The sequence below is a fragment of the Thalassophryne amazonica genome, chromosome 4 (genome assembly GCF_902500255.1).
Source record: "Thalassophryne amazonica chromosome 4, fThaAma1.1, whole genome shotgun sequence".
Taxonomy (NCBI): domain Eukaryota; kingdom Metazoa; phylum Chordata; class Actinopteri; order Batrachoidiformes; family Batrachoididae; genus Thalassophryne; species Thalassophryne amazonica.
Genome location: NC_047106.1, coordinates 125,527,898 through 125,553,870, shown reverse-complemented (window position 1 = coordinate 125,553,870; position 25,973 = coordinate 125,527,898). Strand labels below are relative to the sequence as shown.

The following is a 25,973-nucleotide window of genomic DNA, read 5'->3' as shown; positions in this document are numbered from 1 at the left end:
ACTATAACATAAAATGTAGTATTAATAGCAGCAAATGTTGATAAGTAAACAAACAATAATAAATGGAGGAACATTACCATGTTTTCTTGAGCCAGCTGGGCATCTCGGTAGATAACTGCCTGCAAATCAATACAGTGGTTAAAAAATTAATATGCTAAGTATAATGAAACCATGTATACTTAATAATGTATTAACTGTCATTACACTTCAGTTCACTTATCTAATTTCACAGAATTTTTGTCAACGCTTACATCATCCGTCAACCATGGCATAGCCATGGAAGACTGTCCCAACAACTCCTGTGGGCAAATCCTGCCAATATCCTTTATTGTCACTGGCAGGCCCGGCCCTAACCAATTTGGCACCCTAGGCAAGAGTTTAGGTGGCTCCCATTGCGTTGCAACAAATTCCACTGCTAGAGTACATATACTCACAAGAAATCAAATAGCTTTGTTTTAGTCATTGTTTTATTTAAGAATTTGTGAAACAGAAATTGTGTGTGCACAAAAACTTGAAAAAAGGTGAAACTTGAAAAATAGGTGATATTACCAGGACCTCTGCTGGTGGTGACAACTTAAGAAATGCACTGAACAAATGCACCACCACATCCACAGTCTCACATCACATCCGATCCTACAGCCTTACTCTTCGGGTCTTCTTGGCAGCAAAGTCATCAATAATGGCATCATATGACAGGCCAGGTTGTAGGGGTGGAGGCAAAAGTAGGTCCACTTGGTGTTGCTGCGTCACTGCTAGGCCGGGTTGCAGGGGTGGAGGCAACAGGTGTGCTTGATGCTGCTGCATCACTGCTATCACTGGTAGGTTCTGTTGCAGAGGTGGAGGCAACAGGAGGATTTTCAAGTGTGGGACTGAGGAATCTCAGCAAAGCATCTGAAAAGAGAAGAGAAGTATACACTAGTCAAGCAAATGATGTAAAACATAAAATAAAAGGAAAATACAAAGAAAATGAAATGATATAAATAAAACTAAAAACTGCACATTAATGGTGTTAACTATTGTACAGCATAATTCACAATAGATGTTTCTGAAATGCTCATTATATTAGTAACTGATATATTAGTAGGCCTTATGATATCAATTTTACTGTCATTACAGTGGAATGCAAATCAATTACGCTACAGAGTACAAAGAAAGAATCAACAATAAACTTAAACTTTCTCTCAGTGTACATTCCTACATGCAATAATATATAATTTTAATACTTAACAGTATAAACACACTTTAGACACTATGAACAACAGGCTTACAACTATAGATACAGGAGTGGGAAATAAATAGCATTTTGATTAACAGAGTATTAAAGTCTGGGAAAACTTTTAGATAACCAGATGTCAAAATACATGATACAGAACAACATAACACCTGGTGGATAATCTAATAGATCTACATACATTTACCTGAGGAAGGTAAGGGGGAGGCAATTACATTATTAATTTCCGTTATAGCTTTGGCCCTTCTATCAAAATCAGTCAGATATTGCTAGAAATAAGTCTTTGCTTCCATAAACTGATGCCGTTAGTGCTAGCTATTTATTGATTAGCTATATGATATGCTAATACGAGGTCTATTAGATAAGAAACCAACACTTTTTTTTTTTTTAACTATATGGATTTGAATGACGTGCGATTACACCAATCATGCTTGAACCCTCGTGCGCATGCGTGAGTTTTTTCACGCGTCGGTGACGTCATTTCCCTGTGGACAGGCCTTGAGTGAGATGTGGTCCCGCCCTCTCGGCTGAATTCCTTTGTTTCACACGCTGCTCGAGACGGCGCGCGTTGCTTTAACAAAATTTTTTCTGGACCTGTGAGGAATATCCGAGTGGACACTATTTGAGAAATTTAGCTGGTTTTCGGTGAAAAGTTTAACGGCTGATGAGAGATTATGGGGTGTTTCTGTCACTGTAAGGACTTCCCACGAAGCGGGACATCGCGCAGCGCTTCCAGGCGCCGTCGTCGGCTTGTTTCGACCTGAAAACATCCTAATTTAAGGCTTAATTCACCCAGGACGTCGTGAGAGAACAGAGAAGATTCAGAAGAGGCCGGCATGAGGACTTTATGCGGACATTCCACTGTTTAAGGACATTTTGTAATGAATGAAAGACGTCACGGAAACGACTCGGCGAATCTGTGTGCGCCGCGACAGGAAAAACACCTCTGTGTTGAAAACCATTTGTAAAATTCAGGCAGCTTTTGATGGCTTTCAACAAGTGAGTAACTGAGAAATTGTTTAACAGCTTGGGCATGTTCCAACTTGCCCGTTAAGGTTTCCAACGGAGGTGTTTTTCCTGTTGCGACCCCTCGCCGTCGGGTACGGCCCGACATGCGACTCTGCCCGCATGTTCTTTCATTACAAAATGTCCGAATAAACTCCTCATGCCGACTTCTTCTGAAAGTCCTCTGTTCTCTGACGACTTACTGGGTCAACAGAGCCTGAAATGTGGAAGTTTTCAACTTGAAACGCCGAGACGCTGCCGCCTCGAAGTGCAGATCGCCTTCAGGCGCCGTGGGCCATCCTTAAAGCGACACTACCAGACCAAAATCTCATATCAGCCGTTAAAATTTTTACCGAAAACCAGCTGAATTTATCAAATGGTGTCCACTCAGTTGTGCCTTACAGTTTTTGAAAAAAAATTTTATCAAACAAAGCAGCAGTCTCTGAGCCATTCCTAAACAATGAAAAAACGACGAGAGGGTGGGCGACTCCTCACTCAAAGACTGCCCACAGGCGAATGACGTAACCGACAGGCGTGAAAAAACTCTGGCATGCCCATGAGGGTTCAAGCATGTCTGATGTAATCACACGTGATTCAAATCCATATGGTTTTTGAAAAAAAAAATGTCGGATACTTTTCTAACGGACCTCGTAATTAATGACGTTCTCAATTAATATTCTTTCTGCAAAAGGAAAATAATCATAATGGCATCATCTTTACTGTAACATTACCTCTGTCTTTGTTGCGTTTTTCCTCCCCTGAGCACCAGACAGTTTGGGACATTTTGACATTGTCCAACTTGACGTTGTTTCAGCTTGGCTGGTTGATATGACGCATTTACAACAACAACAACAAAAAAAAAAAACGACCAATCCCCCAAGCAGCAGGTAAAGTCTGATTAGTCAGAGGGGGGTTGTAGAAGGGGCAGGGAGCGTCTTAAGTAACATAGTATTATTATTATTATTATTATAGGCTTTCCTAAACAGTTAAATTAATACATAATAAAACCAACCACCTTTAAGAATAGTGGAAATTTTTTTCCTCCCCAATTTCTGGCGCTGCTGCGCCCTCTAGTGGTCATTGCGCCCTCAGCACTTGACTATACTGCCTAAGCCAGGGGCCGGCTCTGGTCACTGGAAACCGCCTTGACACATAACTTAGGGCTTGATTTTCATCACGGGATCCAGTGAACAACTCCTCGAGTTTTTCCTTAAACCACACATTACTTTTTAACTTATTATTAAAGAAGAAAAAAAGGAAAATGACAAAGATACTAAAAAATTACCTTGTCATTATCATTGATCGCATAGAATTGTGCTTCAAATGAAGATTTGACGATGCTGTCAGGTCGGATGTTGAGATCGTCAGCTAAAGTTCGCTGACAATCTTCCTTTCCCTCTAAAAATATCAAAGAACAAAAAATGATGAATTTGAAAAACAGGTTTACATTGTTTTCACAGGACCAAATAAAGGGCTAGGTTATGACACTTCCTTTTTTATTTTAACGCTGCCACAACTTTTAAATCCTTTTTTTTTATGTAATAACATATAGTGAACGAGCTTACCAGCAGACTACAATCCCAGCATCCCATGAAGGCCAATAGATATCTGTGTATTGCATAAGGCCTCCATTTCTGCCTTTTTAAAAGTTTTGTTTATTTTATCATTGTCCTGATCTATCAGTACCCTTACAGTCTGTTTAAAATGTGGCTCTTTCATTTGGCACAATGAGTAGTGAACTGATGCAAGTTCACGATTGAACTGTTCTGCAGCTGAAGAGTTAATCTCTTTCCTTAGGCTGGGGCAAATGTTCAGACTTTTCAGCTTCTCTTCTGGACGTCTCTGATTCTTCTGATGAAATCTGTCGTACAGGGAATACCATTCTGATGTTCCTGTGACAGGATGTGTCGCGGTCATCCTGTCCCTATCAAACCTTCCCTGTAGTGGGAGAGGGAACTCGGGTTTTTCACCCACTCCAAATCTAGCTCCAATTCCTTATTTGCAGCCAGTTTGATGTTTTCACTGCTTGGAGCACACGGTCTTCCCTCATGAGGCTGGAAAAACCACTGTTCTGTCCGGTTGTTAGTGTGTCTAGCAACTTGTCCAGCCACATCTGAGATATAGCAAGTTGGAAAATTTTTGAAGCTTAACAGGCCATCGGTGTGGTCCCTGGCTGACTCCGTCCAGAATAAAAAGTTGAGATAGTACAATACTCCATGCATACATGAGAAATGAAGGACACCACCTGAAGAATAGAAATATAGTATAACATTATTTTTGTTATAGGCTTGGAAAAATAAACATTTCTTGCCTCCAGCTTTCTGTAACTTTAAATACAGCTTTGGGTATATGTCCTTGAAGTTGAGAAGTTCTTGAAGCCTGTTAACCAGATCTGCAATGGATCCCTTGGCAGACACACCCAAAGCATAACAGGCATCTTGCAGTTCTTTTTTCGCAGGCTGCAAATTGAAAAGACAAAAGAGACCCATTATGCACATTATGTCATGTAACATATTGATGTGAATAACCTTAGGAATGTAGACCGTAGGCCTATGTCTATAGTTACAGTATACTGACTAACACAATATGCACCTTCTTTGAATCAAGGACATCGAGTATTGTCTCCTCAATCTTTTTCAGAGAAGGCTTGATGTCATCAGGTTTTCTCTTCATTGCCTTTTTGGGAGAATGTTTCCCACTCTGGTGTGCTCTCCCATCCACGGTGCAAGGATGGAGTGTCCAGAGTTGCAGTACAGGTTACCCACTGATGTCCCTGTTAATAAAACACAGTATAGCTCATAGTATACGTTAAGATTTGTTGGTGTCACAAAGCTTGTGCAAGTGTGTTCTGAGGGGACAAAACACTGTGGTGGTTCCTGCTCATTTGTCCTCAGCTCCACAGGCAAATCCTGGAGGCACGGGATGCGCTTGTGTTTGACCAGATATTCAGTCACTACGTAGGTTTTCTGTGTTGAAATTGTGTGTTTCACAGCTGATGGTGCTTTCAACAATGTGACTCTCCGGGTCATCTGTCGTGTGACTGAATGTCTGACGTAGCCATTAAGGTACCCAGAGACTCTTGATAAATCCCCCACATTGCCATCATACAGTGGATACACTGGTGTGAGGTCCCAGTTCACCCACACTGATAGTTCCACTTTCCGGCCACAAAATCAAAAGTGACTGGTTCTTTGGAACTGACACCAGTCGTCTCTCTCACTGGTGAAGACAAAGAAATATACCCACCATTCTGAGTATCCCACCTCTTCAAAAATAACAGGGAACACATTGTCAACTTCACAATTTTTGGCGGCCATGTTTAGGTTCTCACACCTGACCCCCCCATTCAGAGGACATCAGTCCTTTTTTCAACATGTCTTGGAAGGAAGCAGCTGTGAGGGTTGCTGGCTTAACGTAAGGCTTGGCATTCTTTGTCCTCTCCAAATGAAATGGCAAAACAGGGCTATGATTATATTTTGGCATGACATAAATCCCATTTCTTATATCAATGCAGATCATGGGGGTAGTGTCCTGGCAATGCACATCTCTAATGTCTTTTAAGTTACTTGGAGAACTCAGCACAGCTGTGCAGTGTGGACATGATACGTGGTCTGGCTTGGAGTCCATGCTGTCTGTAGTGTTTTTCTGTTACATTGTCAGCTTTTCCTTTGGAAGTCTTTTTGTTATCTGTAAAAGGATAAACAAAGACATAGTAATGAAATTCTGCCAAGATACAAAAATATGCTACTTTCTGGATGCATGGTAGATGTTTGCAGTTATACTACATTTTTAAAGTATTACAATAGAAAAATGTCTTGGTATTTCTGAACGTCTTTATGGAAGGTTTAATGTTTTCATTCGTGTTCAATTTTCCAAAATGAGTTTTTGTCATCAATAAGCTTTTCTGAAGCTGCTTAACAAAGACAATATTCCATGTAAAGAAATTATGAAGTTTAAGAAGTTATGAAGTTTTATATTTGCACTGTGACAGCGTTCACATTTGATCATTTTTTTTCCTCCTTTTGGGGGGGGGGGCTGTGTGAGACACTGTTGAGACACAATTCTTCTGTTTTTGTCCAGAGTGTGAACATGTTAATTCTGGGTTTGGGGTCACATGCAAAAGAAAATATCCAGATTTTAATCTGCTGTCTGGGATGTTCCAGGATGGACAGACTGATGAATTCTGTCAGGTCTGCAGCCCCCTCACATGCTTTTACTTTGAAATATAGGCTCTTACTGTGGAAGTACAACAAACAGGCTTGTATTCAAAACAAAAATGACCTATTTTTCAAAAAATATTTGTCCGATCACCTTGCTTTTTTCACTACTTGAATCCTCCATGAAAAAAACAAAACATAAGTATCGCAAAGGCTGAAAGTCAACTCTTTCTGGATTTCAATTGATGCTCCGGATACACAAACACACTAAGGCCACTTAATGTCTTTCATTATATGGATTGTAAGTTTTAATGGGTGAGAAATACCAAACAAATAAATGACTATAATTTAAAATTGTTTTTCATATCTATGTACGTATTTCTTTGTACAAGCTTGGAAACCAATGTTAAAGTCAAGTAAGATATTTAACACATTCTAATGATTCCAGCCTTTTCTACACAGTCATGCAAACATCTTATTATGGGGAGTGTCAGATATTCAGAAGAAATACTTTAACATGTTTCAGCAACATACAAAACTTATTCTATTTTTATGGGTTTATGCCTTTGTGATGTTGACTGTCATAAGGATAAAAATGTGATTCGACAGCACAAAACACTTACCATGTATGTCTTTCAAATGCTTCATGAAGTTCCATGCCCTTGAAATACTTTTAAAATTACAAAATGGACAATAGTAGTGGTTTCTGGATGCTTGTGATTTGTCCTTGCAGAAGCAGGCCACTATAAATTTGTCTGAAAAAGAAAACAAAAAAGTAACTTTGGAAAAAAAAAAAAGGAATCGCCTCTTTTTTATCCTCAGATGTGGAATGTTCTTCTTTACTTTCACCATTAAAAACAGAGAAATGTTATGACATGGTCTGAAATCATACCTTCATTGTTTTCCACAAAGTAAATGGCATCTACAAGGTGATTTTTGCAAAGATGATTCTTATCTGCCAGTTCCCTTTTTTGACAAAAGATGCATTCAGAACCATCACAGGCCAAAAACGATGCAACGTTGGGGAACACCCGATGTGACCCTGTGAAAAATAACAAATAAAAAGAAATGAAAGCCCAACGACTAAAACTTACTTTATAAGTATGTGAAAAATTGTTTATTGCAGGACTACATAAACCTTTATGTGTGTCACAATAATTTATCTCACTAAGTCCTTTTGTATACTTAAGTCTTTCTCACCTTCCATTTTCCAAACTCATTTAAGATGCAAACAGATGTCCGTCGATCGTCAAGAGTCAGTGGATACATTAAAGTTGGTGACTTGCAAATAAAACTATATCACTTGTCCTAGTATGTAAACTTACATATGATGAATTAACAACTTTTTTTAAAAGCATAGAAAAACAAACATGTTTTATGCAATAAAAAAAAATGTTTTTTGATGTTGTTGTTAAAAGTCAAAGTTTTGTATTGTTGTGAAAATATTTTTTGGTTTAGATCTTTTTATCATTACAGGCGCCATGTTTTTGACAAATTATTATATTAATTATCCCAACTAAATATAACTACCTACCAAGATCTCTCCAGTCCTCAGGTAATAATTTCGCGTGATAATGGTGGAGAAGAAACGTGTTGAAAAGATGGCTGGCAGTGATACCCCCCCTTTTTCCACACCTTTCGCACTGTACACGCCCCCATGGCCAACCTTGTTGTCTTCACACTTGTTTACCAGAGGTTGCAGTTAAACTAAGTGGGGCTGGGAGGAGCAGCTCAGTGAAACTGACCCCCCCACCCACATAAAAAATCCAAGCAAACACACTGAGTGGGTTGTGCTTCGTTTGTGCAGATTTGTGCCGTTCAAATTTGTATTTGTGCTGCTATGGTTTTTGAGATATTTGTTTTTTTGTTTGTTTGTTTTTTTTTAGGTCATTCAGAGGTCATCATCCCCCGGCTTTCTCCAAAATGAACCAGACTGGTCTATTTTTTTAGTGCTTCCTTTGTGCTGTTTAAAAATTTTATTTGTGCTGCTTTACTTTGAGATATTAAGAGTTTTATTGTGTGTAACAGAACACTTGATCAGACCTCAGTACCTGGAACTGAACCAGCCTGTGTGTTTGTGTGTGTGCATATATGTGCGTGCCTGTACCTGAATGAGAGACAGAAGATGCAATATTAATGTTCACAACCATAGCGGGAACAGTAGTGATGATGGACCTTTTTCTTTTGTGTTTCCCTTCAAAACAAAAGTCCAATTCTTAAAAAAAAAAAAAAATTAAGTGTATGTGTGGAAGAGAGGTGGGGACTGATTCTCATGCACAGCAGAAATCAAAATGCAAAAAAGCAAATAATGAGTTATAAGCAGGTGACAAAACAGGTCTATCGGAAACTGATAAGTGGAGGCCAGATGGAGAGGGGTTCTATTACCGATCCTCTTTTTCTAATGCTGTCTCTTTCCTGTACATGGTTAGTAAAAACAAGTTATTGTGTAGGTCTTATGTCATTATTTTATGTAAAATGTAGTTCAATACTTCCGGTTTTCATGTCAGCTATTGTCATACATGTGTGAGACAGGTGCTGTAGATGTCCTGAAGGGAGGAGAAGGAGGCACTGACAGTCTTCTCGACTGCTCTCACAATGTGGGATGGTATGGATATGAAGCTATCCAGGAGAACAGCTGACAGAATCAGTAATGTTGTTTTACTGGGACCAGATGCATATTACATGATACAAGATGCTTTGTCACTATACAAGTACAGTGAGACAGTGTTTGGAGCACATCCAGCAGATGCCCAAGAATAATAAATATGTATTACAATAAAAAGTAAAACAATAGAATAAGTAGAATAGCATATAAAGTCTTGCACTGTGGTCACTGTGAACATTCTGGGTAACTGTATATTGGAAGGGTAAGGTGCATACAGTAGTATAATTATATGCATATAAACAGTATAGTAACAATTTTAAGAGCATACATACAGTGACGGGGCAAGTGTTGTGAAAGTGTCGTGACACGGACCCACAACAGGGGGCGTTAATGAACGGACAATGGATAAGCCAAAAGTAACAATTTAATGTTGTGAATTGCACAACGACGTACAGACAATAACAATATGGTGACTGTCAATCATACACCAGGTGACGTGTGGGCAGGCTCGACGATAGAAGACGCCTGGTGAGAGAAGAGCCGGATCCCACACAGCTTCCACCGCCAACGGAGCTGAAGAACACCGGAGCCGCTAAGCCCTGCGCCCCAGGTGGCCGTTGTCTTCAGCAGTCAGACCCGGTACTGCTGGCAGAGAACAGAGACAGTCCTGATGAGTGTGAGGTCGCACACTCAGTAATCCCACAGTCTGTACACAATCAGGAGGGAGAACCTCCACCTCCAGCAACAATTTCACACGTGCAGCTCCTGTTGGTCTCTTTCCTGGATGGAGTGAGAGGCGAAGAACGTCGTCCTCTCACTGTCCGCCAATCCAGCCTCCGACAGAGCCCGCAGGAACACGGCTGCACACAGAACAATGTCTTGGACAACAATAATCACAGCAGAGAAGATTACCTGAATGGTAGCTGATTTCTCGGCGGGGAGGTGGAGTTGCAGTCTGGCCTTTATGGTGGTGGTGATGAGTGGATGAGTGACAGCTGTCACTCCTGGTCGCTCCGACGCCCTCTCGTGCTTGAAGCCCGCACTTCAAGCAGGGCGCCATCTTGTGGTGGTGGGCCAGCAGTACCTCCTCTTCAGCGGCCCACACAACAGCAAGGTGCATGGTTACTGCACAGGCATGTTATTTCACAGGGGGTTGGGGTGGAGAGAGGTAGACTAGTATGTAGACAGTGTGTGAGCTGGATGCACATATTGTGACAGCAGCAATGGAGACCACTTCAGTCATGTGGTCCAGTAATCCGCTGAGCTGGTTTAACATCAGCAAAAGACAGCATGATGTAGGTTGGCGTGCCTCGTAAAACAAAACCTAGTGTTATATGGCTGGGGGGGCCTGGCTGCCGGTTTGTTTCTGTCTTTTGGTTTTCCTCCCAGGTGGCGTGCGTTTGGGACTGAGTGGCTGTGTTGCTGAGGCTGTCAGGACCTCACCCTGATCACCTGCGACTCGTCAGGACTCACAGCTGTGGTGCATCTGGATGGATTGGAACATGTTGGCATTTAAGACTGGAGTGCACAGTGTGTATTTGCCAGAGACTCGACCTTGTGACCAGACGGGTGAGATCGTCATCTCGGGAGCCATCTCATCAACAGCGGATGCTGAGAACGTCCAGGTTTGATGCACAGTCTGTGAAAGAGGAGGGGGTGAGGTTTCACGCTCGTCAGCACACTTCCTGAGGTACGTTAGATTTTGTGACTAACATTTATACAGTCAGTAAATGTGGTGTCCCTCACACCTTATTGTATTGAGCTGTTTGTTAGTCATGTATCAGCTTTCACCGCAGTGGAGTTTTGTGAACTGGATGTTCCATGCCTGCAGGTTGGGAAGCTGATCAGTAATCAAGCCAGGAAGTGTTTGCTGTTTGTACACCTTTAAGTGTTCTGTGTGTAGAGTGTGGACTCACATAATGGTTCCTTCTTTCACAGACTCGGTTGTTGCGGCCACCTGGGGGGTGTCGGCGGGGTCCTTGGGTCCGAAACAGCTTCTGGCTCCGGACCGTTAGCGCTGCTGGGAGCGCACCACGCCAGGCCGCACCTTTTTATTATATTTCACTGTTATGTATTAAATTCAGTTAGCCTTTGTACCGTGCTCTGCTTATTTCATACTGGGTCCTTCAAACGCTGGTCGGTTCATAATGGTTCCTTCTTTCACAGACTCGGTTGTTGCGGCCACCTGGGGGGTGTCGGCGGGGTCCTTGGGTCCGAAACAGCTTCTGGCTCCGGACCGTTAGCGCTGCTGGGAGCGCACCACGCCAGGCCGCACCTTTTGTTATTATATTATCACTGTTATGTATTAAATTCAGTTAGCCTTTGAACCGTGCTCTGCTTATTTCATACTGGGTCCTTCAAACGCTGGTCGGTTCTCCGAGCTGCGTCCGACACATAACACCTAGAACAACAGAAATATATTGTTTTGTAGTTAGAAAAAACATTCATTAAACAACAACAAAAATTCATAATGAAGGTATAGAATGAACAACATTAAAACAAGATCACATTTGAAAACATTGTGCTTTTTGAAGTTATCTTATTACAGTGGTACAGTGTTGCTATGATGTGTATAAGGTAAAACAAAAAGTGATCATTTTGAATATAGAGTTTAACCCATCAATTACAAAATCTTTACTGATATTTCATTCTACAGATCTGTCTGGATTATATTACAAAGTCTGAGTCCAAAAATGATGAAGGTGGGTTCTCAGTGGGTCTGATGAGTTGTTATTATAAGTAGTAAGTCTCAGGATCTGAGGTCTATAGGAGAAATATATGTTTAAAAAGAGCAGTATGAGATTTCTGACATCTGCCAAAACGGATCTGGCTCACCTCCAAAATTCAGTGGAGTCTTCCATGCCCTAATGTCTATCTGTGGTGCAAATTTCATCAAAATCCGTACAGTAGTTTTGACGAAATCCTGCTAAAAGACGGATGAATAAATAGATGCCAATGATTTTTTTTTTTTATTACATCCTTGGCAGACATAATTAAATAATTCTATTCATAATCAAATGTACTAGGACGTTGACCCCTGGGGAACCACGGGCTCTAGATGTGGTCCTTTGTACTATACCCGGAGAACAGCTGACTTTGGGGGAAAAATCTGTTTACAGTTATGCTACATTTTTTAAGTATTGACATAGAAAAATTGTTTTGTGAATAATATTTATTATTTTGCAAATTATCTGTTGTTATGGGTGACAACTACAACTATTGAGATTTTTTTTATTTGGTATGTTATTCACAGTACTTGAGGATAACAGCTATTATTGCTGAGAATTATTCTGTGTACTATTTACAGAACTTGAGGATAGACAATGTTCTGTTACTAAGATATTAGCAGAAATGTTTTGGCTTTTATGAAAGTCTTTATTGAAGATTTAATTTGTTTCAGTTGTGTTCAATTTTCTAAAAAATGAACTTTATCAATAACATTTTCTGAATATGCTTAACCAGGAGAATATTCCACGTAAAGAAATTACGAATAACTGAAGTTTTATATTTGCACTGTGACAATGTTCACATTAGATCATCTCACCCTTTTTCTTTCTTTTTTTTTGGGGGGGGGGGGGGGGGGTGGCTGTGTGACACACTGTTGGGACTCACTTCTGCTGTTTTTGTCCAGAGTGTGAACATGTTAATTCTGGGTTTGGGGTCACATGCAAACAGAAACTGTCCAGATTTTAATCTGCTGTCTGGGATGTTCCAGGATGACAGACTGATGAATTGTCAGGTCTGCAGCAACCTCACATGCTTTTATTTTGAAATACAGACTCTTATTGTGGAAACAGGCATGTATTCAAAACAAAAATAACCTATTTCTCAAAAAATATTGGTCCGATCACCTTGCTGTTTTCACTACTAGAATCCTCATGAAAAAACAAACAAACGAAAGTATGCCACAGTATGAAAGTCAACTCCTTGTGGATTAAATTACACAAACACACAGAGGCCACTTAATGCCTTTTATTATATGGATTAACGCTGGCAAAAGGCATCTGTCAACAAGCTGCTGTAAATAAATACTGGCATCTTCTGTGGCACATAAAGATGCCACCGGAAATGCTGCGAGAAATACTGAAAACACCAGTATCTGCCTGCTACTAATAAACACAGTATCTATCTGTCTGTTATTAATTAATAATTGTTATAATGCAAAATAAATCTGTTTATTTTTGAATGTTAACAATTAAAATGTAAATATATGGAACAGATAAGTTGGTAATTGCCTGTTTTGAAGATAAAATCTGCACAAAAAACAGTCACCTTATGTTTAAATATCCTCAAAATGTAGCTTAAACAGACACATCACCTCTTATTTATTTTTTATTTTGGTGCTATTACAGTTTTGTCTGTTTAAACTACAGTTGTTTGTAAATTCTACAACGGCATATGAGTATTTTAACATTTCTACTGTTAAATTCACAGTTCACTTTCATTCCACATTTTACAAATTATTGCTATCATTTAAATACTACTTCATTGTTTTCTTTTTACAGGTTTTATGTCGGCATTTCATAGGATGTCGCTGTTAATTTCAGACTTTTTTTTTTTTTTTAACTTGTCAATGCTGGCACCCTGGAATAGTCCTGTATTCACTTGTTGTGAACGAACGATTTTGAAAGCATTTTATAATACTTGTATTTAATTTTTTTTTTTTCTCATCTCTGGTCTGCTTATGCTGTACACGTCTGAAATAAATAAATGAACTGAAAACACCGACCTGTGCCTCGGCAGGCAAATAAAACACCAGCATGTGCTCCGGCACATAAAGATGCCACCGGAAGTGCTACAAGAAATACAAAAAAACAGCAGCAGCTGCCGCGACACACACAGATGTCACAGGAAGTGCTGTCTCTCCTGTACCATGAGTGACCTTTGCGACGCTTCGCTCATATTATGATTATGAGAAAAACAAAAAGCAACACAGAAACCTTACAGAGGATTAAATACAACAGTAACAATTTCTTAGATGCTGACATGAGTGTTTGGTGTCTGTTTTCATCTAATCTAATGCATCACTGGAAGTGGAACTGATTAATCAGTTTTTTTTTTTTGTTTTTTTTTTATAAATTTGGTCTGGCAGATTATGCAACACAATTCCACTCTAATTGCTATAGCCCAAATCAAACATGACCTGCTTCCTTATTCATAAATCCGTAGTCTGGCCCGCATGATCGCGAACATGCGCTTCTGTCTGCTTTTTTTTTTTTATTATTTAATTATTTAAATTTAATTTTTCCCTTCTTCCTTCTGTCCAGATTTAATTATCTTTTCATCTGTTTTCATTATGTGTCTCTGTGTACATGTATGTTTGATTGTTACAATAAAATGTGCTTCTGTCCAAATAAAAAGGTTCTATTGTTATTCAGTTATGTGCAATATTGTCAAACATCTTGTGCAATATATCTTCCAGTAATTTCACATACATTTGTTGTACATATTGTTAAAAAAAATATGTTCTGTAATTGTGTATTTTACTAACCCAAGTGTTTACTGTTTGTGTACCGTGGCACAATAATAATTTTCTTCGGCATGAATAAAGTTATTTATCTTCGTCACACTCCTTCTGCCAAAACAATACAGAGATGTGGCCCAATTAAGGCAAATATGCTTTTATCACAATCAGACTTCCTTTGAGTATTAACCCTCTGGGGTCCGACGGCATTTTTTGGACATTTCACCCGCCTGGCATAAATATTTTATTATTGCTGTTAACAGCTCTCCCTGCATCCCACAATCAAGTTATGTATCTTTTTTTTTCAGGACAACCTGTGCTTTTAGAATAAATATGTTTTTGTTGTATTTTATAAGTGTAATAAAGGTTTACAATCAAAAATAGGCAAGGAAAAATAAAGCAAAAAATCATTTTCCACACACATTTATTCAAAACACACAGCAAACTATAATAAACTGTTTTGACATTTTATAAAGGTAATTTGAGGTCTTGTTTGAAAGTCTGCGCAACAAAAAGGTTCAAATAAACACAAATGCACATTTTGAACAATATATACAAAATGGTCTATGCGTTTTGTTGTCCATTGATATGGTAAACAGTGCTTTACGCAGAGAAAGCAACAGAGTTATCCAGTAACATTCACATGCAAACTAGTGGAGCAATCCTGATAGTTACACACTCTTTGTTTGAGTACATGAGATTGTCATCAGAGACTCTCCGTCTGCTCCTGCTTTCACTGATCGCTGTGCGTAATGGCGCAGGGCGCACTGGAATAGTATGTAATACTATGGAATAGTCACTGGAGCACACAGGGGGCTATTCAAATGGGCCATCTAGTAACATATCACTCCTGAAAACAATCTTTGGCTTTTCATGTGAGGTAATTCTGCCCTATGATTGGATTTTGGAAAACCATGTGACGGTGAACCAATTCCGACTGGACACTCACATTGCACACGTCATCACACAGCTTCTACGAGGAGTATAAAGATGGCCGATGGCTGGCTTGAAAGTCCGTGGATTTAACTTTTCAGCAAAGAGTAAGTTTCTATCTCATATTATTCAAAAGTTATTTATAATTTAGTAAAACGTGGTCTTAGCCTTTGTATACAACGCCGTCGGCCCCAGAGGGTTAAGCGGCATCTTGCATCTCACAGGGGGCGCGCGAAAATATTTCACTGCATCGGTGTGAATGCTGTGAGTGACTTTTTAATTATTAGTATTATGTTTATTACAACTTTATTGAAACAAATGAAAATTGAATAGCCAAGCCAGTCTGATGGCATTTCGTGATGCATCAGGAAAAAAAGCCTCACAGCCGTTCGCGTTGTCAGCACAAAGAGAATTCAACGACAGAAAATATTCTCACTGCGCCGGGAGGGACACTGTTGCAAGACCGCCAATTGAAATACATGAGCCAGCGAGACGTGGTCCCATGACGAAAAAACAACCATTTGGTGAGAGTATGACAATGTAATGGATTTCTATTCGTGATGAGGAACACAAACTGCCATGAGACTGGGTTGGTTGAACACAGGAAACATTCAGTAATGGACCAGCACTGAGACAAATAAGAAGTGATTAAGTCACAGTGGGTGGGAGATAATGAGGGAAGAACTGAAGACAGACATGAATGAAACAAAGTGCAGAGAAAAGTAACTGAACACTCAATACGGAGTGAAAGAAGTATTTATTTATTTATTTATTCATACAGGCAGTCCCTTGAGACTCAACACCTCATCTGCAAGAGAGACCTGTGTCACATATACAAATTACAACAGTTCCAAAAAACAGTAATTATGACATTAGATAAAATATCACAAATACAACAGTATTAAATAAAATATCTGACTAAAACAACAACACATTCCTATGGACACCTTGTCTAATTGTTTTTAATAAAACTCCAAATTCTCCCAATGTAACCAAACTGGACAACTTAAGGTCTTGCTGAAGTGTATTCCAGGTGGAAAGGCCTGGGAAGGAAAAATCCTTTTTCCCCAGCTCTGTGCGCACTGCAGGGACATTAAAAGAAACAAAATCCTGGGAGCAAAGGCTGCGATAGTTTGCCCTGCATATTAAAATAACATGACAAGTAAAATGGCACCAGATGAAATATGGATTTATAAGTAATAAGTAACCACAAAAAGAACCAACAGGAGAGAATAACTGAAGAGGTGGAGTAAACACAAAACCATGAACCAACATATAACTTTAAAGTGGAAGAACAAACAAAATATAAGGACATAAACAGAACACACACACACACACACACACACACACACACACACACACACACACACACACACACACACACACACACACACACACACACACAATAACAGGGTCAATTCCAGTTCAGACTGCAATTATTAACAAAACAAAATTATTCATTCTGATTCAGTTCCATTAATAAGTGGGAAAGTGTGTGTGTGTGTGTGTGTGTGTGTGTGTGTGTGTGTGTGTGTGTGTGTGTGTGTGTGTGTGTGTGTGTTTGCACCTCTTCACTCCAGTACGAAGGGACATGACGTCTGCAACAATGGCTAAAACGCTTTCCATTGACTTCAGTGCATATTTGGGAATCTTGACATTAATTGAGGAATTAGAGGCTCTCCATTGGTAAAAACTCTATCAAATGAAGAAAAAGAGATCATTAGTCACAGAACATTAAAATTCTGGACAAATAATTATCCATCTAAAAATCTATACTTACTTTATGGAGAAAGGCCTCAATTTTTGATTATCCTTGAGCTGAATCACTGGCTTTATCTGATTTTTTTTTAAATGGTAAAAGAAAAAAAAAATTAATATGCAAAAGCAGCAAGTAAAAATTGCCACACTATAAGTGTTGATATATTTTAAAATAACAGGAACTTGAGGTCTGTGAACAAGGCTGTAAAATGCCATGTCAGCTGATTAAATATATACATCAGTGGAAGTAAAACCTTTGTGATGAAAATAATTAACTGTAATGATGGCATCTGTTTGACAAATATAATGTGGGAATTTATGCAGGAAAATATGTAACATGCATGAAGCTGCAAGAAGTATGGAAGTGAACTCACCACTTTCTGTGCACGATGTTCTTTTGCAACAGCAGGTGGCTGGTCTTTACTGTAGGCAGTAAACACATCACCAGGTTTAAAAAATGTCTCTTACATGAGAACGACGTAGGAACACAATAAATGCATTTTCTTGATATTGTTTGTTTTATGTCATACCGTTCATTCCTGATGTTCTTTCGTGTTTGGATCGGAGGAACCCGTGTCACTCTGTCAGCAAACACACTACATCATCAGATAAAAACAGATATAATCATTCAGACAATGTTCATATTCAGGTTCAATAATTGTCCACATGAAGGTCTGGACTTACACAGTCTTCTTCTTCTTATGGACAGTTGGGTCCTCAGTCGGTTTAACCTGAAAGTTTAAAAAAGGTGATAAAAATGTAATATGCAGCAGTCATTAAAAAAACAAACATGGAACATTGTAAGAGGTGAATTATTATAATTACACAATTATGCTGAGTCTTTTAGCAACTTGGATTTTTAAATTACTATTAATGTAAATGTGCTTGTTCAGTTTTGTGGAATAAACAGAATATTTTCTGACCTTTTCTTCTTTCTTTTTCTGTGGCTGTGAGTTCTTTGGTTTTGCACCGTAGCTGGAAAGATAAAACAAATCATATGATTGAGGGGAGAAATGCAGATTACAGTGTAATAAAATCCCTTTAATTAGGTCAAAGATTATTATTTTTTAGATTAAAAAAAAGTTGAACAAACTCACTGAACAACCTGTTGTTGTTTCTTATTTTTTTATGTGCTCACAGAAACTGAGAGGACTTTAAGAGTTAGCTTTTTATACCAGAAAATGGGAAGAAAAAAGTCTTGACATTTCTGTGAATCATTTTCCAAACAGTGCATTTCCTTTTGTAAATGTCAATGAGCTGAAAAAGCAGTGAGACAGACAGAGATTGGTGTTTCTGTGCATGATACTTACTCTAACTTCTTAAAAGGCTGGTATCCAGCTGCAACATAAGTCTCTCCATGTTGCACTTCATCCAGTCCACAAACCTTGGCTCCATTAACTGTGTACAGTTTTCGGACAGCTCCAAAGGGAGCCTTGAGTTTAGACGTCAAGATGTCCAAAAGACTTTCAAATGTGGGCACCTGACGCTTATTAAAAGTGATATTTACTCCTGGAAGATAAGCATCTCCATTTCTGTACACAATAATTGTTTTGTTTGTTGATGAGTTTTGGGGGATTCTGTGTGACATATTTGATTTTGTAGAGCAAAAGTTTTCCCTGGGTGCTGGACCTAACTGGCTCGGACCAGAGGAATCCGACTGTTTAATTAAAAGCAAGCTGCTCCTAGTGGTTAGATTGTGTCTATCTTTAATTAGGATGAGTTATACAGAGGACAAATTTGGTTCTATGTATATTTGTATGACAATAAAGGCTCTGTTCTATTTAACACAGCTGCTCCTCTGAGGTCACACTGACAACAAATGCACACGTGAACAACAAAGACCATCAAATGGAACAACAACCTTACAGCCGAAACAGCAAAGCTGACATAACATTAAAAGGAAGATAAAGATTAAGGTACTCAAGGAACAATTTCAATAAGACATCAAAGATAAAAGCATATTTTGCCTAACAACAATACAGATATCAAAGATAAAAGTATATGTTGCATATGCTTTTATCTTTGATAGCTTTATTGAAGAATATCGGGAATGAACGGTATGACATATGACATTTGGTCACTTTTCAAAGGGGTCAGACTTGTCAATAAAGTCAATTTAATGTTCAGTGGCTGATTTCAGGTCAGCTTGGTGTATAAATCTCATTGGTCCAAGCAGTGAGAGCTATCAGCTGGCTGTTAGAAGCAAACTAGAGACAAAACAGAACCATGGTTTGATTGATTGTCTAGCCGATTATTAAGTGTGATGTAACACATCATGTGATTTTCAACTTCTGAGTCCAAACAAAAAAGGCGTGCTGTCATTAACATTGAAAACTGCACTGAGACTCTCTGATCAGGCTGCACTTAACCCTCCTGTTGTCCTCATTTTCTGTATACACCCTGTGTCCTCCGGTTCAAAATGACCCGTCTTCACTAAACCCCCAATATAAGCAGCTTAATTGAATTTTAAACACCAAATTTCATCTTGCATATTGTCATTCACCACAAAATGTGTGAATACCTGAGTTTTCCCTCTTCACTTGAATTTCTATAGCTTAAGAAAAGGAAAAAAATGTGCAAAAAGGAGTTTTGAATGCATTTTTATTCCCAATGACTCTGTTTCTTTTTTTTTTTCTCCAGTGAACAATTTAAGACAATGTACAATACAAAAATATGAAAAATAACATAACCCATTCAACTAATTAGCACATGTAGGGCAGTATGCAAGTGCACAGCCTTTGCAGATATATTTCTTACACCTGCAGCACACAGTATGTGTTTTACAGTCTTCCTTTTGAGGTCAGAACTGACATCTCTTCCTCTTACTTGCCCTAGCTGGGGAAGTGGCTGTGGTAGCTGGATCCTCAGGTTGATCAGGAGCTGCACTCTGAATAGCTTTCACAACTGCTGCTGAGGCTTCTGTGCGGGGGACATGCTTCCTTCTTTCAATGAGTGGAGTTACAAGTGCCTTTCCTAGCTGCTCCAGGAACACCCTCCTCTTGTTCTGCTTATGAGACATCCAGGTCGGGTTGATCTCTCTCCAAATCACAAAGGCATTGTAGGAGGAAACATCAATGATGTTGTGGAAGATGACCAGGGGCCAGCGGGCAGTCATTCTTCTGCAGCTGTATGTTCCAATCACCTTATCTAGGTTGTCCACACCTCCTTTGTTGTGGTTGTAGTCTAGGATGATTGGCTTCCTGTTCTCACGATCGCTAATGTCACCGTCTGTGTGCTGTGTGCTCAGAAGAATACATTCTTGTTTTTCTTTGGGAGGTAGGAAACTAGAGTGGTGGTGGGCGTGAAGGCAAACTTTGAGGAGAAGACCTCTCTCAGATAATTTTTCATATTCGCGATTATTTTTCATATTTGAGATTACAGCGAATTATTTATTTTATTCACAAAGCATAAAACGACTCAGAATCTGACGTCATTGTGCTGCAGCCTCGCTCACTGTTTCGCTCTCGTCTTAAGGCAGGACAATAACATGGAGACTGAGGAGCGATCCATCCTGCATTTGGATAAAACGGGCGATTAAAACAGTGACCATCTTCTTCAAAGCTGTTTAAAATGCGGAGTTTACAGAAGGTGCTGTCGGTGTGTGTGTCTCTGTGTGCCGTAAAATTTTCACCGAAAGCCAGATAAATTTTTCGAATGGTTTCCAGGTGCCAGTCTCTAACAGCTTCTGAAAAAATTCTGATGGAAAAAAAGTCCTTTTCATTCCGCCATTTCCAGACAATGAAAATCCGACGAGGGGGCGGGACCACTCCTTCCACAAGGCGTGCTCACAGGCGAATGACGCCACCGACAGGAGTGGAAAAACTCACGCATGCGCACGAGGGTTCAAGCATGTCTGACATAAAAACATATGAATGAAATCCATATAGTTTTTGAAAAAAATAAAAAGGTACGATACTTTATGGACAGACCTCGTAGGAACACTCGCAGCTGTAACCCCCAAAATGGAAGAGTGGCTCCAACAGATTTCAAGTACAACATCAGAGGTGTCTGTCCAGAAGAGTGCAGTTGTAGAAACAGCTAAGATACTGCACCAAACCCTCAAACTCCCAGGCCTCTGGTAAAGGACCCGAATTTGAGGAACATGCATGAATGTCATGATAATATTGGGCCGTCAGGAATTTATTTGAATTGTTCTTTTTCTGGGGCAGAATGATTGGAGAACACACATCTTCAAAATAATAATAAACAATAATTTGGTGTGCAAAATTTAATTTATTTTGTGCTCTGTGTGCTGGATGTGATGAATCACAGCCTCGGGGATGGTCTTCATCCTTGTGTGGTCTTCTGAAATCAACATAGAAGCAACATTATGAATACACGGTTAAAAACATGCACACAGCACACATGATATTACATTCAGATGTATTTATGTCATTTTACACACTGCTCACCTGTGTTTTGGACTTAGCGAGTGCCTCGATCTTCATCCACATCTTTTCACTTGCTTTGGACCTCAGCTGCTCTCTGTTAAAAAAAGGTGTCAAATGTGACGTCACTGTTTTGTTCTGCACCACCGCAACAAAAACTGAGCTGCTGCCTAAAACTTAACTAAATTGCATGATGTAATTACAGATATTGAACACATACTTCCGTCTTGTAGTCAGGATCTGCTCTATGCAGTGTGCAAACAGCTCAGGATTCATCATGAGCAGCTGTGGCAGATAATCAGTCAGGATGTGCTTGACAGACCTGTGAACCCACACAAATAAAACTCAGTCCATAACAAAGACAGGTGAGTGTCAGTTGACCTCAGCATCAAACAGGAGTAAAGAAATCCATAGAGTAGAACTGTTTGAATCCATTAAAAAATCAGTAAAATTATTTGAGTAAATATGAGAAAATTAAATGTGTCAGGATATTTGCACAGCTTCAGTCCAGTATCTTACTCATATAGCTGGCTGTTTGAACACTGGTACAGGGCAGGCAGCACAATGGGCAGGATCTCCTCTGCATTGACACAGATAAAACTGATGATATGCTCCTTTGTGCAGAACTGCAGCGCTGCCTTTGCCACCTAAAAAGAACAGATGTCTCAGTCAAGACAACACACACTGACACTAAAACTGAAAGAGCTCCCTGATAGGGAACAGTTATGTTTTCCAAAGGCAAAGTTGATGATCTGTCATCAGTTACCACATGATTTGAGCCGGAGAGGCATCGGGCCAGCTGCTTGAAGAGAAGCTCCTGAACCAACTTGAAGTCAGAGACACAGATGCACTCTAGAATTTTTGCCAGCTCTTTGATGAACAGCAGCTCTTTACATGTGCACGTCTTCGGCCAGTGCTTCAACAGATAGAGCACCAGCTGTTGGGATGGAAAAGTTACACAGCCATATTAATTCATGAGCATCTTTTTTCATTGTGTAGAAAACAGAAGCAACATGTGGTATCACCATTCTCTGAATGTGTGTGCAGCACTTTGAGATTTGTCTTTTATTGTGACGTGCTTTATAAATTAAAGGATTTATTATTATTATTATTCCCCGTGACTCGATCCCGGATAAGCAGTTGAAGATGTGTGTATGTATGTATGTATGCATATATTATGATTATTATTATTCACAATCTGGTATATAACTTGTTTATAAAACATAGTGTTAACTGGAGTGAGATATGCCCTTTAAAAATATAATATAATCTGGTGTAAATTATTTGACATACCGGCTTAGTTAGAGTTGCATCCTTCTCCAAAAACTGGACGATACACTCAACGAGCTGCAAAATACATAAAACACTGAGTGTCAGACCATTTAAAGCAGCGGAGATGTGAAGGGACAGACATGACATAAGGTTTTTTTCTACATTAATTAAAAAAAATTAATGTGTAAATGTATTTTTAAATGTTATACAATTCTCTTTACATTCAAATGACAGTCATTTTCAAAAGGATTTCCTGCATATATTACCTGTTGATGGTAGAGCCAGAGTGTTTTTGGTTTGTGCAGGGGCACTAAAACCCAGCAGAAGAAAATCCTGTCATCTTCACACAATGGAGGCGTTATTTGTTTGGTGATACTGTGGATTATAGAAGGAAAAAAAAAAGATCAGTGTGTCTGATTTTTAAAAAACATGTTAGGCTTGAATAAATGGTTGGTAAGCAACAAAATAGACAAAAAATTGTTTCTGAAAAGAACACTATACATTTGAATGAGTTCCAGGAGATCAGTAATACCAGTGGGCTGCCCATTCTCATGCACAAACCTTTGAAAACAAAGACATAGAAACATTTTAGCATTGATCAACAAGACAAATCATTCATGTCGTCATTTCAGCCTGTTTGAAAAACGAGCACTGCAGCACTGACCGAAAGAAAATGTCACAAATCCCATGAAACATGTACTCTTGGAGGTCTTCGAACGCAAGATAGACTGAACAGAACACAACCGTGAGGCACGTCCTCTCTCTGGGATCTTCACTGGCAAACTGTTGTAAGAGCTGCAATGCAAGAAAAGTTACTGATTAGTTGAAACATGTTATTAAAACCAGTCATTCTTTGTTGCTTTGGAACAAACTTGTAAGAATAAAATACACAGCAGTAGCAGCAATCAAAGCACTGATGTTCATAAATGTACAATAAATACATGACTCAGTGTAAATCAGATCTTTTCCTTTTGTTCTTCAAACATTCAAGCAGTTCTTCTGTTACTGTCTCTGATGCATGCTTCAACATGACTTTCATTCCATTGAGAAGCCAAAGATCCTCCAAAGACACCCCTGGCAAAAATTATGGAATCACCGGCCTCAGAGGATGTTCATTGTGTTGGAGCCATGATTCATGTCAGTCCACTTGGTGCAACAGCTCTCCAAGGTGTGATCACTCCTTTTTAGATGCAGACTAACGAGCAGATCTGATTTGATGCAGGTGTTAGTTTTGGGGATGAAAATTTACAGGATGATTCCATAATTTATTCCTCAGAATTGAGTGAGTCCATATTTTTTTCCCTCTGCTTGGTCTAAATAAGTAACTGTTACTGACTGCCACAATTTTTTTTTCCTGATTTCTTATAGTGTTTCTTAAAGCCAGAAAGTTGCCATTTGAAATGACTTTAGTTTTGTGTCATGTCTGTGATCTGCTTTTTTTCTACAAAATTAAACAACTGAATGAACATCCTCCGAGGCCGGTGATTCCATAATTTTTGCCAGGGGTTGTACAGTCACCACTTCAAGTCACAGATTAGCATCAAAGCCTCACAACCATAAACTATGACAGGATGCTGGAGACTTAAGCCTTCATTTTGCTACCAGTGTATCAGAATCATCAAACACTAGTGACTCCATTAGCTCTCGTTGACAAAGAGCTGTTTGTTTTTCATGCAAATATAACACACAAAGATGTGATAATATGCCGTTCATACCTGTGTGACAAATTCCTTGCCAATGTATTTCTTAGCAATCTCCGCCTGAAAGCTTGGAGCTTCTAAAAACGTCTTGAAAAAATCATAGATCAGCTGCAAGAGAAACATATAAAGACAAAATAATGAATTCTGGGAATTAAATGAAAAACACCAGTGTCAGAGTGCCTGATGTTTATATAATATAACATAATAATAATAAACAGATAACATAAAGGATTACAATTTATACTTAAGAATAATTTACATTTTTAAAGTTCAAACATAATTAGTGAGAACAGTGATGTCAATATGTATCAAATCATGGAGCAAATGTATCATTTCACTCCTGTACAGTACATTTGTTGAACATACGGCATAAAGTATTTAAGCTGTTCTGAAGACAAAAATGAATCTAACCCGATACTGGGAAGGTGTACCTTATGAAGTGGCCAGTCAGTGTATATTTACATTCTAAACTGAAAAATTTGAATTTTGAAAGCATAATCCAGTGAAGGTCTGAGGTCCTCCTCATTTGAATTTGATCTACTTTAAGCTTCTTATCATATCATTTGCTCAGTAGTACATTTATGGATATATTGCAGAAACTTAAAGTATTAAAATTTGTATCAGAGTAATCAACCTCAATGTGTGGCCATGCAGGATCCAGCTTGGGTTTTTCATCATCTGAAGCAAACGCTGCAGCAGGAGGATTGGAGGGTCGATTCAACGCCCTGAACATGTGTGAAGAACACTGAGAAAAAAAAAGATCAAAATTATTTCTCAATATTCAACTGACAAAAATATACAACAATCAGACAGAACTCGTTTGGTTTCTAAATGAGTTTGAGGTGATCCTCAGTCAGAGGAGCAGAGGGCGTGTGTCACTACAGATGATGGTGCAATCTTTATGAAAACCATTTTGAATGATAGCTGCACACAAATGCAGTGTTCAGCCTTTGGCTCCATCAACCAATCACTAAATTTATAATCATCAGCTGTACTGACCATGTTCACGATCTCTGGGTACATGCATTCTGACAAGACGTATTCGTTGTCCATGATGTAATCTTGAATTTGGCTCAGCAACGTCTGTGTCCTCTCCTTATATATGATGCTACTTTCTGGGTCATAAACCTTATAGCATTGCTGCAGCATCTGAATGATGACCTTCTCTGAATCTGAGGAGGCAGAAAGAGAAACAGTGAGATGGAAAAAGGGGAGGAGATGAGGAGAAAAAAATCAAAGGTCACATGAATAAAATGGTGAAGAATACAGGAGACACATTTAAAAAGAGGTCACAAGAGAAAGAAGGGGGCAGCTAACACTCAAGAATGGTAGTTAAGACCAAATAATCAAGGAATATGGAACTAATTTTTACCCGAGGCCAAAATATGGCCATCGGGTATTGCGAAGGCTGTGCATCCATCTGTCCGTCTGTGCTTAACATAAGTCCAGTTCACAGGGAG

The 25,973-nt window shown here is 39.1% G+C and overlaps 1 protein-coding gene and 1 long non-coding RNA gene across 2 annotated transcripts; both read right to left on the bottom strand.

Annotated features, from left to right (window-relative positions):
• Positions 1-17,716: 17,716 nt before the first annotated feature.
• On the bottom strand, positions 17,717-21,855 carry LOC117509290. The gene is made up of 5 exons (XR_004560365.1): positions 21,762-21,855; positions 21,566-21,638; positions 18,077-18,128; positions 17,838-17,884; positions 17,717-17,749 (listed from the first exon to the last, which is right to left on the bottom strand). It is a non-coding gene; the product is annotated as an uncharacterized LOC117509290 (long non-coding RNA).
• A 201-nt stretch (positions 21,856-22,056) lies between these two features.
• On the bottom strand, positions 22,057-25,536 carry LOC117509027 (serine/threonine-protein phosphatase 2A 56 kDa regulatory subunit gamma isoform-like). The gene is made up of 9 exons (XM_034168843.1): positions 25,513-25,536; positions 25,148-25,258; positions 24,529-24,621; positions 23,478-23,608; positions 23,315-23,374; positions 23,080-23,188; positions 22,835-22,888; positions 22,308-22,478; positions 22,057-22,188 (listed from the first exon to the last, which is right to left on the bottom strand). The coding sequence occupies exons 1-9, from the start codon at positions 25,534-25,536 to the stop codon at positions 22,057-22,059; spliced, it is 885 nt and encodes a 294-aa protein (XP_034024734.1).
• Positions 25,537-25,973: the final 437 nt, after the last annotated feature.

Excerpts from the sequence above, each read along its gene's own strand:
- LOC117509027 (XM_034168843.1), bottom strand. The coding sequence starts at position 25,536 with ATGTACCCAGAGATCGTGAACATG. Across the intron at positions 23,609-24,528 it reads GCAAGGAATTTGTCACACAG|CTCTTACAACAGTTTGCCAG; the intron begins GTATGAACGGCA and ends CTTGCATTGCAG. Across the intron at positions 23,189-23,314 it reads CTCCTGGAACTCATTCAAAT|TATCACCAAACAAATAACGC; the intron begins GTATAGTGTTCT and ends TATAATCCACAG.